Here is a 14940-nt window from a genome sequence, read left to right as displayed (position 1 = left end):
ATAAAGCCTAGAAAGTACCAGAACTAGAACCCTTCTTGTATGTTTAGGCTGGCGATCCAAAGATTTTATCCGAATCTGTATGGCTGCGATATCTAGCAAAGCCTTAAGTTACTCAAATCCTGAGGTCAAGATGTCACCTGTCCCAACCAAGTTCTGCAATGTGGAAGAGCCTGTGCACCAGTGATAAACCCTCATTTAAGGTGGTTAGGTTCCATACCAATAGTATGACAGGATGCCTAGAACATAGCTACATAAAATGGACACAAACAAGATGTCTTATCAAATCACTTTATTATACCTTTACTACATCAGTTTCACATTTCTGCTCCTTATTGAACTTCCAAAGTGCAACAGCTGCAAACACAACTCCAAGTACTCCCACTGTAGCCATGGCCCCTCTTACCCAGTCCAGCATCGACTGGTCAATCCTGGGAGTGCCTGAAAAATGTAAAAAAAAAAAAAAAGGTTCCATTATCCTCTTATATCAGATCTAGCCAAGGTAACTTATGGGGGGAAACAAGGCCCCCTTCCCAAACTAGAAGGTGGATCTTGTTTAGTAAGATCTAGAGGCACTAAAAAGGATTAGCAAGACTGGGTCTGATCTTTGGCCAATTCAAAAAGGAATCGCATGCAAATTCATAGAGGTTTGTCATAATCTGCAACCGATTGCCAAGAGACTCAACTATGTAAAGCTGGCAGGGAAGCCCTGAAAGCAGCCTCCTGCCATTCAAAGTATTTGGGGCAGGAAACTAATGGGCAGATGCTATGTTATGTGCACAAAATCTGCTCCATTAAAAACCCTCCCCCTTGACAACCAGCGAATGCAGTACTGGGAATCCCCCCCATGCTAGTGAAAATTGGTGGGAGGGATTGTTGCCTGCTGTAGGTTCCCCGAACCTTTCAAGAAGTTGGTTAACAGGAGGGATACTCTTGTCACTCTAAGGCCTGCCTGTCTAAAATGGTGGGCCTTAGGCATCTGAGCCAATCAGGGCCTTAGACTCCTCCCTGTGCACCACATGATGCACTGGGGAAGGCCTGCCATTATGGCCAGGTTGGCCTTGGAGGCATTACCAAGCATCCTTCCTGCTCCCAACTTCCCTGAAAGTTATGGTGAGTTTGGGGGACCTCTGGTGGCAGGAGGGAGGTGGCATCCCTCCTGGTTTTTGCTAGCATGGGGGAAGATTCCCAGTGCTGTGTTGTCAAGGATATTTTTCATTTTTATGGGACAGATTTTATATGTGATTTGTATTAAAAAAAGAAAAAAGCATCCCTGTCAGTAAGTTAGATGTGTCAAGACCTCTTCAGATTGCTTGGCTTGTTGCTTTTTTGTTCATAGCCAAGCTATGTTAGTGTATGAATCGCATGGCTAGTTAGTATGGGGTTTTAGGTAATTTGCATGGCTGGATTTGAAAATGGGAGATTGAGAGGACAGCAGCAAAGAGGCACAAGAGATGTGTAAATCAACTAGCATACATTTTACTGTCAAGCAAGTCCTTGATTAAACCAAATGTAGTCCCAATTGAGGAGAAACGTGTAAGCGGTTGTGTATTTTTTTCAAATGCGATTGCTAAGCTGTCAAAACAGGTTTAGCGACCATCACTGGCTTTAGTGCATTTGGGCCATAGTTGGCACCTACGTCTCTAAATACTAGTTTAAAAACCTCTGCAAACACTTTTTATCATTAAATCTCCTACTATAAATTCCCCTGCATTATGCATTCTGTTCTAGCTCTACACCAAGCCTCACCTGCTTTTGCCATAGGGAGATGTTCAAGCTCATTGCTGCTGTGAAAATCTACAGGTCCATCTGCTGTTACAAGGTTGTTTGCAGGATCCCAGTCAGTCATTCTTTTCTCTAGAAAAAGATAAAAAAAAGTTTCTTCCAATGGAAGATAAAGTTCCTCCAAGAACTACTGGAGCCGACTGTTTCATGAACTAAAACCCATACTAGAATGAGGCTGGAAGGTCAGCATTAAATAAATCCAGATCCTTTGGACATTGAGCAGGAGACCTTTAGAACAGGTGTAACTGGGTGGGAGGCACCTGTATGCCTGAATAATTAAGGCTGCAGTTAGGCTGTCAGATATGGGAACCTGAGGCGGAGTAATGCCATTTAAGCAATTTTAAGCTTTAGCTGTAGAACTGCCATAAGCCATCCAAATGACAGGAAACTTAAGTCCTTAGCTCAGATAACAGGGCCCTTCTCCATGTGCTCTATTGTTTTCAAAAGCTTCCTTCTGGCTACCTTTGCCTTGAGCAGATTCAAATACTCTTTTCCAGCCCATATGCACAAGCCTCCATTTAAGCAGTATTGCCCAAAATCTATTGTGAAAGGAAGTGTCCAGATTTGTTTTGACTTATACCACTAGTCAAGTCAAAAAGTCTCATCCAGATAGGCTGGAATTAAGTGGACACTATTTCTATGAACACGAGAAATGTGTAGCAACTAGAAACTAGAATCACAACACTGGAAAGAACAAATCTTACTTCTTGCAGGTAGGCAAGTAGTCGAGCAGTTTTCCAGGCTGGAGCGGGCACACACCGAGGCACTACAGTGGAAATAAACCTATAGAACAAAACCAAAGTTAAGCTAAGCTACCATTTCATTTCATGGTATTGACCAATAGCTGGAACAGTCAAACAGATACAAGTGGGCAAGGCAAGGATGCCCAAGTGATAAAGCCCAATTTAAACAGTTGGCCAATTCATAGGCAGTGGAACTCTGGTTGGAGGGGGGGGGGGGGGGACCCAGGAACTCAGAGCTGCTTGACAGGCTGTGCACTACTGGTGCTTAGTTTTAAGTCTTCAGTGTCCACAAGCAGGCCTGCCCCCAGAAGTAGAGTGAAGGGTTCTGGGGCCAGCCTGCTGTTTTGACTGTAGTAGGTGCCTGGAGATTTAAAGCAGTGGTATTCAACTCAGTCTTCAGGGACCACCTGGCCAGTCAGGTTTTTCAAAGTTTGTCACTCATTCATTGTAGATTATATTACAGATTTCTATTCCGCCATTACCTTTCAGTGCAAAGCAGATTACAAAAAGAGTTATGGAAGAAGGTTACAACGTTAGATCAGAGAAGGTTTCCAAGAGAGGGAAAAGTAGGATCTGGGGTTAGGGAGGGGATGGTAAGAGAGGGGTTAAGGTTATCATGGTATTAAGCTTTATTAAGGGATTTCTTGAAGAGTATAGTTTTTTTTTCCCTTTCTGAACATCTTGTAGTCTGGGGTCGTTGTCAATAGGTTGGAGACTTGGTTGTCTTATCTTCACTGCCTGAGTGGCCAGTAGTCTGTTGTATAGTTTTTCCGTTTTACTTCTTTGATTGGGGTGTGTGTTTTTCTATGCCTGGTAGAGGTGGTTTGGATGAGGCGGTCGTTTAGGTAGGTTGAGCTGTCTTCATTTATAGTTTTAAATAGTATACAGTAGATATCTTGAAAACACAACTGGCCAGGTAGTCCAAGGACTGGGTTGAATGCCACTGCTTTAAAGCATAACACCAGCAAAGGGTGGTAGGGAGGGCAAGATACTTCAGATAACTACATACCAGTAATATCTGCATAAGTTTTAGCTCTGTTAATATCCCATTGGGAATGAAAGTGAACTGCCACTTGTATTCTCAAGCATCTGAGATAGTACTGCCAATAGTTTACTCATTCCCCTTGTAATTTAGGTCCTCTAGTAAGAGGACAGGTAGCCAAGTGGGAATGCTTTTAAGTGGCTTGCTGCTCACCCCTTTTAACTGTGTGTGCCTCAGGATTACCACCAATATGCATGAAATGACAATCCCTCATTCTATAAGTTGCGCATGATCCGGAAGATCAACACGCAAACTGATCCGTTATAACTAGCTGTAATTTATATGCTGATCTGGTTGCACACGATTCTAAACCTATCTGTGCCACCCAGAAGGGTGTGTGGTTACAGGAAGAGCATTCCTAAGCATATACAGTTTTAGAATGAGGGCCATGTGCCCCAAGTTGCACATTGGATTTACACCAGGTGTCCCATCTGTGCCTGAAACTGGGTGTGGGAATATATGCTCTTTTGCACTAGTTTGGTCCCACTTTACTGAATCTGCCCCAATGGATCTCTTAACAAGCTGGTATCTAACGTCTCCAGAGTGCTTAAGCAGGGCTGTGTTTTAAGACTTAAAAGCTCAAGAGCTCACTGTTTTGTACCAAGCATGATATTCTTAATTCCATGTCTATCCAAAGCACTTGGGGCATGTCCAGTTACATCACCGCTTTGACTTAAGAGGAATGATTGTTCCTCAGTGAATTGTCCTATGCATGTTAGGTTGTAGCAGTATAGGTCAAACAAACTTACCAGTCCTTTAAGGGCATGCTGGGAACCGTTGACAAATGTGAAAGTTTTCACAACAAAATGCTGATAGTGAGATGGGAATTGGAGTTTCGTAGATGCAGCATCAACAGGAATTTGCTGAGTTTGGTAGTTATCACCAGCGAAGGGACAACTGTGGACAAAGTTTACTTGTTAGATACTTGACAGCAGTCCATCCTCCCCAATCTTGGCTTTTAGCTGCTTACCTATTCAACAAGATGGGCCACTGTGGTTTCTGCAGGGGAGCTGTAAAGGGATTAGCCCAACACTGGTTCAGAACCAGTACCAAGTTTGGATCAGTCCTTTGCCGAATACGGACTTCCAAATAAACTGGATCTCTAAGGAGTTTCACCACAGGATAGTCTGAAGCCAGGTAGTATGAGCCATATTGTCCATCTGCATGTAAACAGATTTGATATCAGCCTTTATGGCCACACAACAGGCTCTAAGTTTGTAGATTGTGTAGTTTCTGAATGAGCTGAGCAGACAATTTACCTTTGGCAATCCTCATCTCCAAAAGGAGGGGCCCAGAACTGTTCACTGAGGGAGGAGGAGGAAGGGTGAAGACTTCCACTTGCAGAGGGAGAAAACTGCTTGCATTGAAGCTACAGCGAACAGTCAGTCTGGATATAAAAACAGGGACATCCTGAAGTCAGATGCTTTCTAAAATGGTAGCTGCTCTGCTCATCTTAGAGTTGTTAAATCTCCTGCAGTTTTTTTCTAATCCAGCTCTACTCTTACCCCCTCCCTTAATCCCCCCTTTAATGTTTTTTCCTTAATTCTTCTTATGAAATTGTAGTTCTACCTTTATCCCCACTATGTATGTATGATGTCAAAAAAATATACAATGGACCAATTATAATGTACATTGCGTTTATCAAATTAAAAACCTTGGAACTTGTCACTGCACAACACAATTTCTGCAGAATTGCAGTCACACAAGTCCCTTTTCCATGCATAACCATGTGTGATCTTCATTGGGCCATGGCATCTGCAGTAGTTCCCACATACTGCCTAACCCAAAAGGCTCTCTATGGCAGAGGGAAGGCAGCAAGTAGATCATTACAGATATAACCTGATGAAGCAAGCCTTAAGAGAAAGGAGAGATACTGGCACAGGGTGAGGGAATCATGCATGAAGGGAGAGGGTGAAATATTACACATAATGGAGGGGAAGGAGATCTGGTGCATGGAGGGGGATAAAGGTTTGATCCAGGGCACAAGGCAGGGGGAGAAAGATGGTGGACAGTGGGGAAGTAAAAATGGTGGATATGGCAGTAGGAAGGAGAATGCTGTATGGGGAGGGACATGTTGGATCCAGGAACAGAATGATGACCCTGGCAAATGGGCGGGAATAGATCTAGGCTATAAGAGTGGAGGAAAATGCTGGCAAGGAAGCTGATAAGATTTAGACGATAGAGATATTGTATTGGGTATGTTTAAGATGAAGGAGGAATGGTGGGCGGAGGACAGAATGAGACTGGGAGATAAGGTGGAAATTTGATAGGTAACTAAAAGAAGGTAAGAGGCAGAAGAGCTAAAAAAGGAATGATTTGTCAGGCAGGTCTAGTGAGAAGAGACAGCAGAAAATTGGAACCAACATGGAAAAACATTCTCAAAGGTAGAAGAAAAACCCCCAAGCCATTTTAAATGAAGTTGCTAGGAATACAAGTCAAAGTACACTGGGCTTCAAAATGGACAAGAGCTCAAAGTAGAGGAAGCAATATTTAAGACCTACATCGAGGATCCAACAAGTTGAACAAAAGTTACATAATATCCACACAAATATCCCCAAAATCAAGATCCAATACCATATGGCAGTTTATATAAGCTGACCTGTATAAGAAGCATGCTTATATGCTTATTAAAATTTGCTATACCACCATAGCATACAACTGTTCAGTGTACAATACAAACTAAGAAAGGACCCCCCCCCCCCAGTACAGAATAGTTCTGCTGTGTTTGCAGGTCAATCCTTGATCTACCAGATAAAGATCAATAAATATTCAGAGATCATGCCCAAATTCTAAACACATTTTCAAGAGTGCTTTAAAAGCCTTTAAATTGTTCTAAATGAATGATTTGGAAGCTGGTTCCATAAACTTGGTGCCAAGTAGTAAAAGCCTATTATGGGTAAATTCCCATTTAGTCCTTCTAATCCGATGGTAATACTATCCTACTATCCTGTAATCTCAGCGTTTGAAGTAGAGTATATGGAATGGTTGAAGAATAAGTAAGTAACTTGGCTGTTGCAAATGAAATGTCAACATTAAAATTGACATGAATCCTTATTATATTTGTAACCACCGGTAAGAATGAACAGTGGTTTAATGGTTAAATATATTTTTATGACCCAATAAATTTATAGCTGCGTAAAGTTTGAAGACTCCTATTACATATGACAATACAAACATACTATATTGCAGTAATCTATTTTAGAAATTAATATGAATAAAGTGTATGAAATACTACACATTAAATATTTATTTTTTTAAAACTGTTTAGACCTGTGATGCAGGCACTTGCTGACAAATACTGCTTCATATGTCCCATTTAATACCACTGTCCTGCCTCGTCCGTCTCCCCTCCAAAATAACACCCTTTTGTAACAGACATTAAGTGCAATTTATCTTTTCTTCTAGAAAGCAAGTATTCCTTGCTTAGGGAAAGCAGACTTCCCAAGATGAGAACCCCCACCACCACTGTTCAAGACAACTCATTCTTTAGGAATCTTAGCCAGATTTTTAGTATATCCACAATATGCATGCCTACTCAACTGCAGTGATAAAGGGTGCTTGCACTTTACCTCACAACCTGTTTCTTGAACTCCTCTGTAGTAATGACCACGTTTCCAATCTCAAACCAACATTGGTTATGAGTACTGTGTGGCTTCAGGCATCTAACCTACTTCTGCCAACAGTATGAAGAGGGCTTGTGCTAGCTGTGGCTGTAATTGAGCTCGCTAAGAAGTTCTATTTGATCAAAGTAACCCAACTACAATTGGCAGAACCTTGGAAGAAAGCACCACTACCACAGGTATTTAACAGAGGCAAGGCCTTACCCAAGTGAAACTATTGCCCATCTCAAGGTCTAGCACACAAACCAAGACTGGTTAGTTAACAGACCACATGTTCTCTCCAACCAACCAACATTGTTTACCTGAATGTGCTGTCTCTGGTGATAGATGCATTCTTCCAAGTCTGTACATCTTTAGCTGCTTCCAACCTATTCTCGTAGATTGTTTGATCTCCATGCAGCTATATGATAAAGACAGCATCAGCTACATATCCAGAAAGCCACCACTGGAGCCATTCCATTACACATTTACCATGTTTTCAGAATAACTAGTTTATCGCGCATCTTAATGCACAAAGTTGTGTCAACCTATTCCAGTCATTAAACACCTTTCATCTCAAGACTATTGAGTACTTGGAAGGAGGGGAGGGAGAGAAACCAAGTCTCAACAGTACCATTATCCATTATATCAGCTAGCAAGCTTGTAGCTTGCAAGTCCATGTTTTAGTTGTTCGCCTCCGTTGCTGTAGTCTGCATAGCAGTAATCTTAACAGCTCAAGTTTATCTCAAAGATCTCCCGTACGAGGAAAGGCTGAATAAATTGCAGCTATACTCACTCGAGGAACGTAGAGAGGAGACATGAGACATTTAAATACATCACTGGCCGTATTGAGGTGGAGGATGATATTTTCTTTCTTAAAGGTCCCTCGGCCACAAGAGGGCATCTGATGAAAATCAGGGGTGGGAAATTTCATGGCAACACCAGAAGTTCTTCACCGAAAGGGTGGTTGATTATTGAAATGAACTTCCACTTCAGTTATTGAGGCCAGCAGCGTGCCAGATTTTAAAAGGAAATGGGATACACATGTGGGAACTCTAGGGAGGTGGGTCATTAGAGTGGGCAGACTTGATGGGCTATGGCCCTTTTCTGCCGTTATCTTCTATGTTTCTACTTTGCAAGGTGGCCTGTCTTAAAATCTTGGCTCTGCCCAAACCTTGCCACTACCCAGACAGCAGATGTTTCTAACTATCGATACTTAAATACTATAATTTGCTAAGTGCCTTTGAATACTGACCAGATACATATAGGTATGATCCATAGTACTTCATGTTTGTACCCATATAGATAGAGTGCTGTATGTTAACAATCTTGTTATTCAGCCAGTCATAGCATAGTATCAGAAGTTCAGACCTCGACCGAACCTTTTAAATTCAATGGTCCCTGGAGTTGGATCATTAACAGGATGTACTTGGTCAGATGCAATGAGGTCATCTTATGTCCCTACTGAAGCCAGTCATATGACCCATGTACAAGTTGCTACCATTCCAAACTTGAAAAGCCTCGGTTATATTATGTCCGCAGATTGAGCTTTAATAAGCCAGCTCTTCAGTGCCACCTCCTAGCCTGGACCCAAATCTGCAGACATAATACAACGAGGCTTTTCAAGTTTGGGATGGTACCAACTTGTACATGGGTCATGCGACTAACTTCAGTAGGGACATAACATTTCAACATTCCTAGCATGACCTCATGCCTCATTCGTTTTCCCTTGAAACTTACCCAGATAGTGGTCCCGCAAGAAAGAGGAAACTGATACATGATGAAGACACCACTTTTCTTCATGATTAAGTCACTACATGTGCCTTCTTGCACAGAGAGCAGACGGACCGAGTCAAGAAGTAGAGGTGGAAGAGTCACATCCTTGGAGATGGCAATGGAGATGGTGCCATCCTTGGTGCACTGTGCCGTTACTGGAATAGAGTATTAGATGCATTTTATAAGCACTGATTTTTTTTTATATACAGAATGGGATAAGTGGTCATTAACTAGGCTTAGTTGCCAAGCTTTAGTGCTACCAAGGCTAAGATGTGCACCAAGGGGGAAATTCTTTAAAAGACATCCAAGATAAGCACGACAGACATGTTGTATGCCAAACTTGGGCACCTGTAATATACCCAAGTCCTTTAGAGAATTGTGCCTAGTGGCACCCAAGTCCTTCTCCACTTTCATAACACACCTACTTTGGCATTAGGCACCCATCAAGCCTAGTGACACCTATTACTCAATTTTTATTTTTCCAATTATAAGCTTGTTAAAGCTCATAATTGAAGCCAAATTTACTAAGTTATGCACTTAACCTTAGATGCCTTATAGAATTTGCTGACATGTTGCAGAATTCACTTTGATCCTCCTCCCCACCCCCATCATAGCATGTAGAAAAAATAAATCAGGAGACCACAGCCATGTGTGGCCTGACCACCTTATGTATGGTGGTTGAAAAAAAGGTACCAATGCAAATTTTTAGAGTAGTATTTGTCTATCAATTTCCTAATGTGGTCCCTTGTACAACCTCTGCTTAATATCACTTAGTTTGTGGGTCTGAGCACTTATCACTAGAGGGAACACAATGGTGTTGGAGATGCACAAGTGGTAAGTTTGTTGGTACTGGTAAAGCAGAGTTGCAAATGAAGGAACATCTGTTCCAGTTTACAGCTACTGGAAGTGAAATTCTTTTCAACTTCATTGCCATTATTAATAGGAGCGGTCTGACTGATAAGCTTATGATGATCCTTGTTCAACCTCTGTTTAATATCACTATTAGAGTACTTAGGTTCTGGGTCTGAGCACTTTCACTATAATTTATGTATTTTTAAATTTTGTTTGTGAGAAAGGTGGCTATGAGATTAAGTACCGATTGAATATCCTGTGTTGGTTGATCACTCATCATAGGAAAGTTTCAGTTGTGCTCCAAGATTTATTAAGAAGTTGACATAACCTTACGGAGCTATAGGATGAAGTTTGCGTTTACACACTTCCATTTAAGTGCATTAATTGGACTGATGGGAGATAATTATGCAGAGAACTTGGCCTGGATCGAGTCAGTACCTTAAGTTTTAGAAGATCGGCCAAATGTAAAGAACGGTTCTCACTATTATGTGGGAATGGTGGCATATCCAGGTTCATAAAGGCAAACATGCTTCTCCCTCAAGCCCACCTGGCAGCTGGGTGCACCTTGTGTATAGCTACCAGGGATCTACAGCCCCAACCAGCTGGGGAATCCAGAGCTATCCCAAGTGACCTATGCAGGAAGCACAGTGGTCAGTAACCAGCAGTGAGCTGCCAATTCTGGTAATGTTACTATCTATAACCACTTTCTATAGCAGAGGTCTCCAAAGTCCCTCCTCAAGGGCCAAATCCAGTCAAGGTTTTTGGGATTTCCCCAATGAATATGCATTGAAAGCAGTACATGCACATAGATCTCATGCATATTCATTGGGGAAATCCCAAAAACCCAACTGGATTCGGCCCTCGAGGAGGGACTTTGGAGTCCCCTGTTCCATAGCATAGCTCAAACGCCTTGAACTCACTCAAGTCTCCATAATAGCAGGGAAGAGATTTGTCACTGGGGTTGTAGCAGCAGCCTTTTCCTTGGCAGGTATCTTTAATAACAGGTTGACTAGAACAGGAGAGCCTTTCTTTCCTCTTCACAGCAGCACATGTACCAGGGCTTGGAGCATCTTGAGCTGAAAGACAATCGAGACCGCATTGCTGCAGTTACTTGGAGGCTAGATCTACTAGCAGACTGGAATTTGTTCTTCAGACCTGCGATTTGTCTAGCTATCATCTGTGCAAGATGCACAGTTCAATATAAGGGCTTCATGGAGCAGTCAAACTCCTGCTCCGTCATGATCCTTCATAGATGCATGAAGGCTGCCAATTTGCTTAACTTCTGTGATAAGTGCCTGGATCAAGACGTTATGCACACGATACAGCAGATAGTGAACTTACCTGGCAGAGTGGGGCAACTTAGGGTCTCCTGGAGAATCACATTTTGCCCAGTGAGGTCTGCAATGCCAACTGTCATTATGTACTCTCCATTCTGTGAATAAAAGGAACCGTTAAGTCTCCTTTTTGGGGGAGGGAGGAAGGAGGAAATAATCACTAGAATATACCTATTAACATCTATTTAATGTTCAATAATTTCTATTGAGCTTTAAAAATTTACATAACAAAAATCTTACAAAGACTATCAATTCAGTTAATACATTGTAGATCTACAAATTCAAAGAAAACCACCACCACCACAATACAAACACGATAAAGTACCTCCCAACACACCCTCCCCCCTTCCCCATCCCATTTCCAAATTCTATTAATAAATAGTGCTTCACTTTCTGGTTACAAATGTAATGAGTTCACTACAAAACTACCTGCTCCGACTGATAATTGCTGTATATAAGGTTCCCAGGTCATCCAAAATTTACTCTGGTTTTTATAAGATGGGGGAGTTCGCCCTAGCTGCCATAATCATAAGATCATGTAATGCTGCCCTCCAATGCCAAAATGACTTTCTTCCCACCAATATTGTAGAATACATTTTTGACCTAAATCGGACCAAGTCCAAGGGATGAACAGAACACAATATTGAGCTACGTTGCCTTTCATATGCTACGATCCTGGTTTATAGGACTGAACCCCAGATTTCCATTCCCATTTAGTTCTCCGTTTGCAGGACAGCTTGTTAAAGCATTAAGGCAGCACTGCAACTGCTTACGGGAAGGGGAGCGTTCTGAGAATTGCTCGAGTAGTGTTTTTCATGGTCAGGGGAGGGGTAAAGAATGATACAAGTTTAGGCGTTCAAAGGAGTCACATGCTGGTTTAACTTAGTAGAACAGTTGTCAGTCAAAATCATACTGCTGAGGAAGCACGTTACAGAGCTAAACTAAACTAAACCTTGGGTTTATATACCGCACCATCTCCACGAATGCGGAGCTCGGCACGGTTTACAGGAAGAAAGATGAGAGGAACTACAGTGGAGAGATTAAAGAGTTAGGTGTAAAGGGGGAAGGTGAGAGGCCTAAGAGGGGGGAAGTGTTACAGTTTTGAGAATAGCCAGGTTTTTAGGTGTTTGCGGAAGAGTTGGAGGGAGCTTGAGGTTCGGAGAGGGGAGGTGAGGTTATTCCAGATCTCAGTGATTCTAAAGGGGAGGGATGACCCAAGTTTGCCTACATGGGAAATACCTTTTATGGAATACCATAGTTAGCTCAGGCTTCAAGTTATCCCCCTTTCTGAAATGGCAAGATGAATGCTTTCTACTTATCTGGCTTCCCAGAAGATTGACATTCTATTTAGACAAACGGGAGTTGCAGTGAAGACCAAACTTACTGTATCCTTGCAATACCTGGTCAAGCTAGAAGGTGCTGAAGGTCAGATCAAGCATAGATATAGTATGGGTTAGGATCCAATATTTGTATCCATGCGCTATGATAGAGCAAGGGGGGGGGAGGGGGATTAGACATTGTTAGTGTGCAAAAGAGTTAGGAGTATTGGCAAGATGACAGTCTAATAGTAAAATTAAAGACACATGGAAGCAATCAGATTGCTAAGACAATACTGTCCAGGTGATAAAGTTCTTTAAAGCTTTTGCTAGATTTGAGCAGAACTGCTCACTTCGGCCTCTTCTCCTTTAGAACTTGGAGCGAAAGACCAAGGCTTGTGTATATGCTGATTTGGTGTAGGATGGGCATCAATGTGAAGTCCACTAATATGGAACGCGAGGATGTTACTGGCCAGACTTTACGGCAGATATCCTGCCTACAGAATGGTTGGATAGGCTGGCGTGAGCTTGGACGGCAACTTCAGATTTTGAAACCTAGGCCAGTACCAGACTTTACAGTCTAGGGCCCAGAAATACCAAAGAAACATTTTTTTAATGGGCACAACTTATGGACACACTGCATGGACCATTCAGGTCTTATCTGCTGCCATTTACTACTTGTATTGGCCATTTACAGAAGAGCCTCAAGAAAATTGATAGCTATGATACAAGGTCGAATGTAGACTAACAGAAGGGAGAGTGAGGTAAATGTGGGAAGTATATATCAATAGAGACCAAGAGACACCGAGTTGAGAGAACTGGAACAATAAGCATGACTAACAGGAATCTAGTCTCAGATTAACTATTCCTATATTTTTAGCTTGCAAGGGTAACAAATTCAAGTTTACGTCTCCACTAAACCCGTTCACCAGATTTTAATCAAGAGCTATTTAAAACAAGCTAATATTTACATTCACAGGCTAAGTAATGGAATGAGGATGGAGAGAACCATAAAAAGGTACAAGGATCATAGTCTAGAAATCACCCTGTGCTAGTTTTATCCCAGTTCTAGATCATCAGTACTTCCACTAGTGCAATTCTAGTAATCCTTACCTGCTCAACCACATAGCAGCCATTATAGGCAGCAACAATGGTCAAAGACCCATCTGGTTTATGACCAACCCAAGTTCCACAGACAGAATCATTACGGAGAGGATACGGCTTCTCTTCTTTATCTAAGAAAAAAAAAAAAGCTTAAGTGAGGACCCCCCTAAACAACAAACAAACAAAAAGCCATAACCTAACCCATCAGCTACTCATTTCCTGCGTTTAAGGAATATACTCAGTATGAGTTATCAACCGATACTATTTCCTGACCCAACTCCCACGTCAATATAATGTCTTATTTTACGTGTCTTGTAGATTACAATAGATGTTCCCAACCCGTTGTACCCGGACATTTCTCTCTTGCCTTCTCTCTTCCCATACTTCGTCTTGATTGATTAGACCCGGGGGGGGGGGGAGGAGAGAAGGAAGGAGGGGGGAAGAGATACCGGTACTTCGTAAGGCGCCGCTTAACTCTTGAGAGCCTCTACTGCAAGATTTAAGTCTAGACCTACGAAAGACTCGTCTTCTACGCATACCAAGTAAGCCAAGACGCTTTATAAGTTTTTCAGTAGCCCTTATAAAAGAAAAAGCTTTACTCACCCAAAACAACCAACTTTAGATCATTTTCACCCTGGCTACGGGGAAGAGTAAGCTGTAGACTTTTATAGCCACAGTCCAGTAGGGATGAATCCCCCACAAAACCTGTCGCCCTAAAATCACCAAGAGACGCTGCAACAACCCACAGCAACACTAAAAACCTAGCCATCATCCACTTCGTTCCCCAAGCACCCATTATCTCGGCAAGCTAAAGAATGGGTTCACTAAAGCAGGCCTTTATACCTCCCCTTTTCAAGGAGCAGGGCAAGGACTGGGATTCACCAATTTTCCAATTGTCTCATTCATTCATGTGGCGGGGGGGGGGGGGGAGAAGGTTCTGCTCATCAACCAACCGTCAGCAAAACTTGCGCTCAGGTGAAGACTAAAGGCTAATTTGAAGACTAATTACCCAATGGGAATGAACCTAGTAGGTGGCCCGTATGCTACTTATATGACGTCGTTCAATGCTATACTTTTCCTTGTCTCATATGATATAGAGAAGTAGTCTAGGCTAGTTATTAGAGCAAGTGCGCTAGGCTAACAACTAGTAGAGCCCGGTTCAAATCTTGCTCCTGATCCTTGTGATCTTAAGCAAATCAGTGACCCCTTTCTTACTTTAGGTACATAATCTACTTGTTCCATTGTATGCAAATTTATCTCATGCATATTCATTGTGAGTGTGCTGAAAACTTGACTGGCTTGGTGTGCCTCAAGGACTTGATCTAGGCTAGAACCCAGTAGACTCTAGACTAGATGGGCTTTTCTGTCCTAAACCTGCCATCACAGTCAGTT

At 42.2% G+C, this 14940-nt stretch overlaps 1 protein-coding gene across 1 annotated transcript; it reads right to left on the bottom strand.

Annotated features, from left to right (window-relative positions):
* Positions 1–274: 274 nt before the first annotated feature.
* LOC117351533 (zona pellucida sperm-binding protein 4-like) lies at positions 275–14413 on the bottom strand. Its single transcript, XM_033926915.1, has 12 exons — positions 14152–14413; positions 13558–13679; positions 11136–11226; positions 10715–10870; positions 8907–9097; positions 7490–7587; positions 4827–4954; positions 4538–4727; positions 4317–4464; positions 2487–2565; positions 1747–1854; positions 275–438 (listed from the first exon to the last, which is right to left on the bottom strand). The coding sequence occupies exons 1-12, from the start codon at positions 14342–14344 to the stop codon at positions 293–295; spliced, it is 1650 nt and encodes a 549-aa protein (XP_033782806.1). The 5' UTR covers positions 14345–14413; the 3' UTR covers positions 275–292.
* Between the last annotated feature and the right edge of the window lie 527 nt (positions 14414–14940).

The sequence above is a fragment of the Geotrypetes seraphini genome, chromosome 18 (genome assembly GCF_902459505.1).
Source record: "Geotrypetes seraphini chromosome 18, aGeoSer1.1, whole genome shotgun sequence".
In the NCBI taxonomy this organism is placed as follows: Eukaryota; Metazoa; Chordata; class Amphibia; order Gymnophiona; family Dermophiidae; genus Geotrypetes; species Geotrypetes seraphini.
The sequence above is the reverse complement of the archived record's forward strand: the minus strand, read 5'-3'. Positions and strand labels throughout refer to the sequence as shown.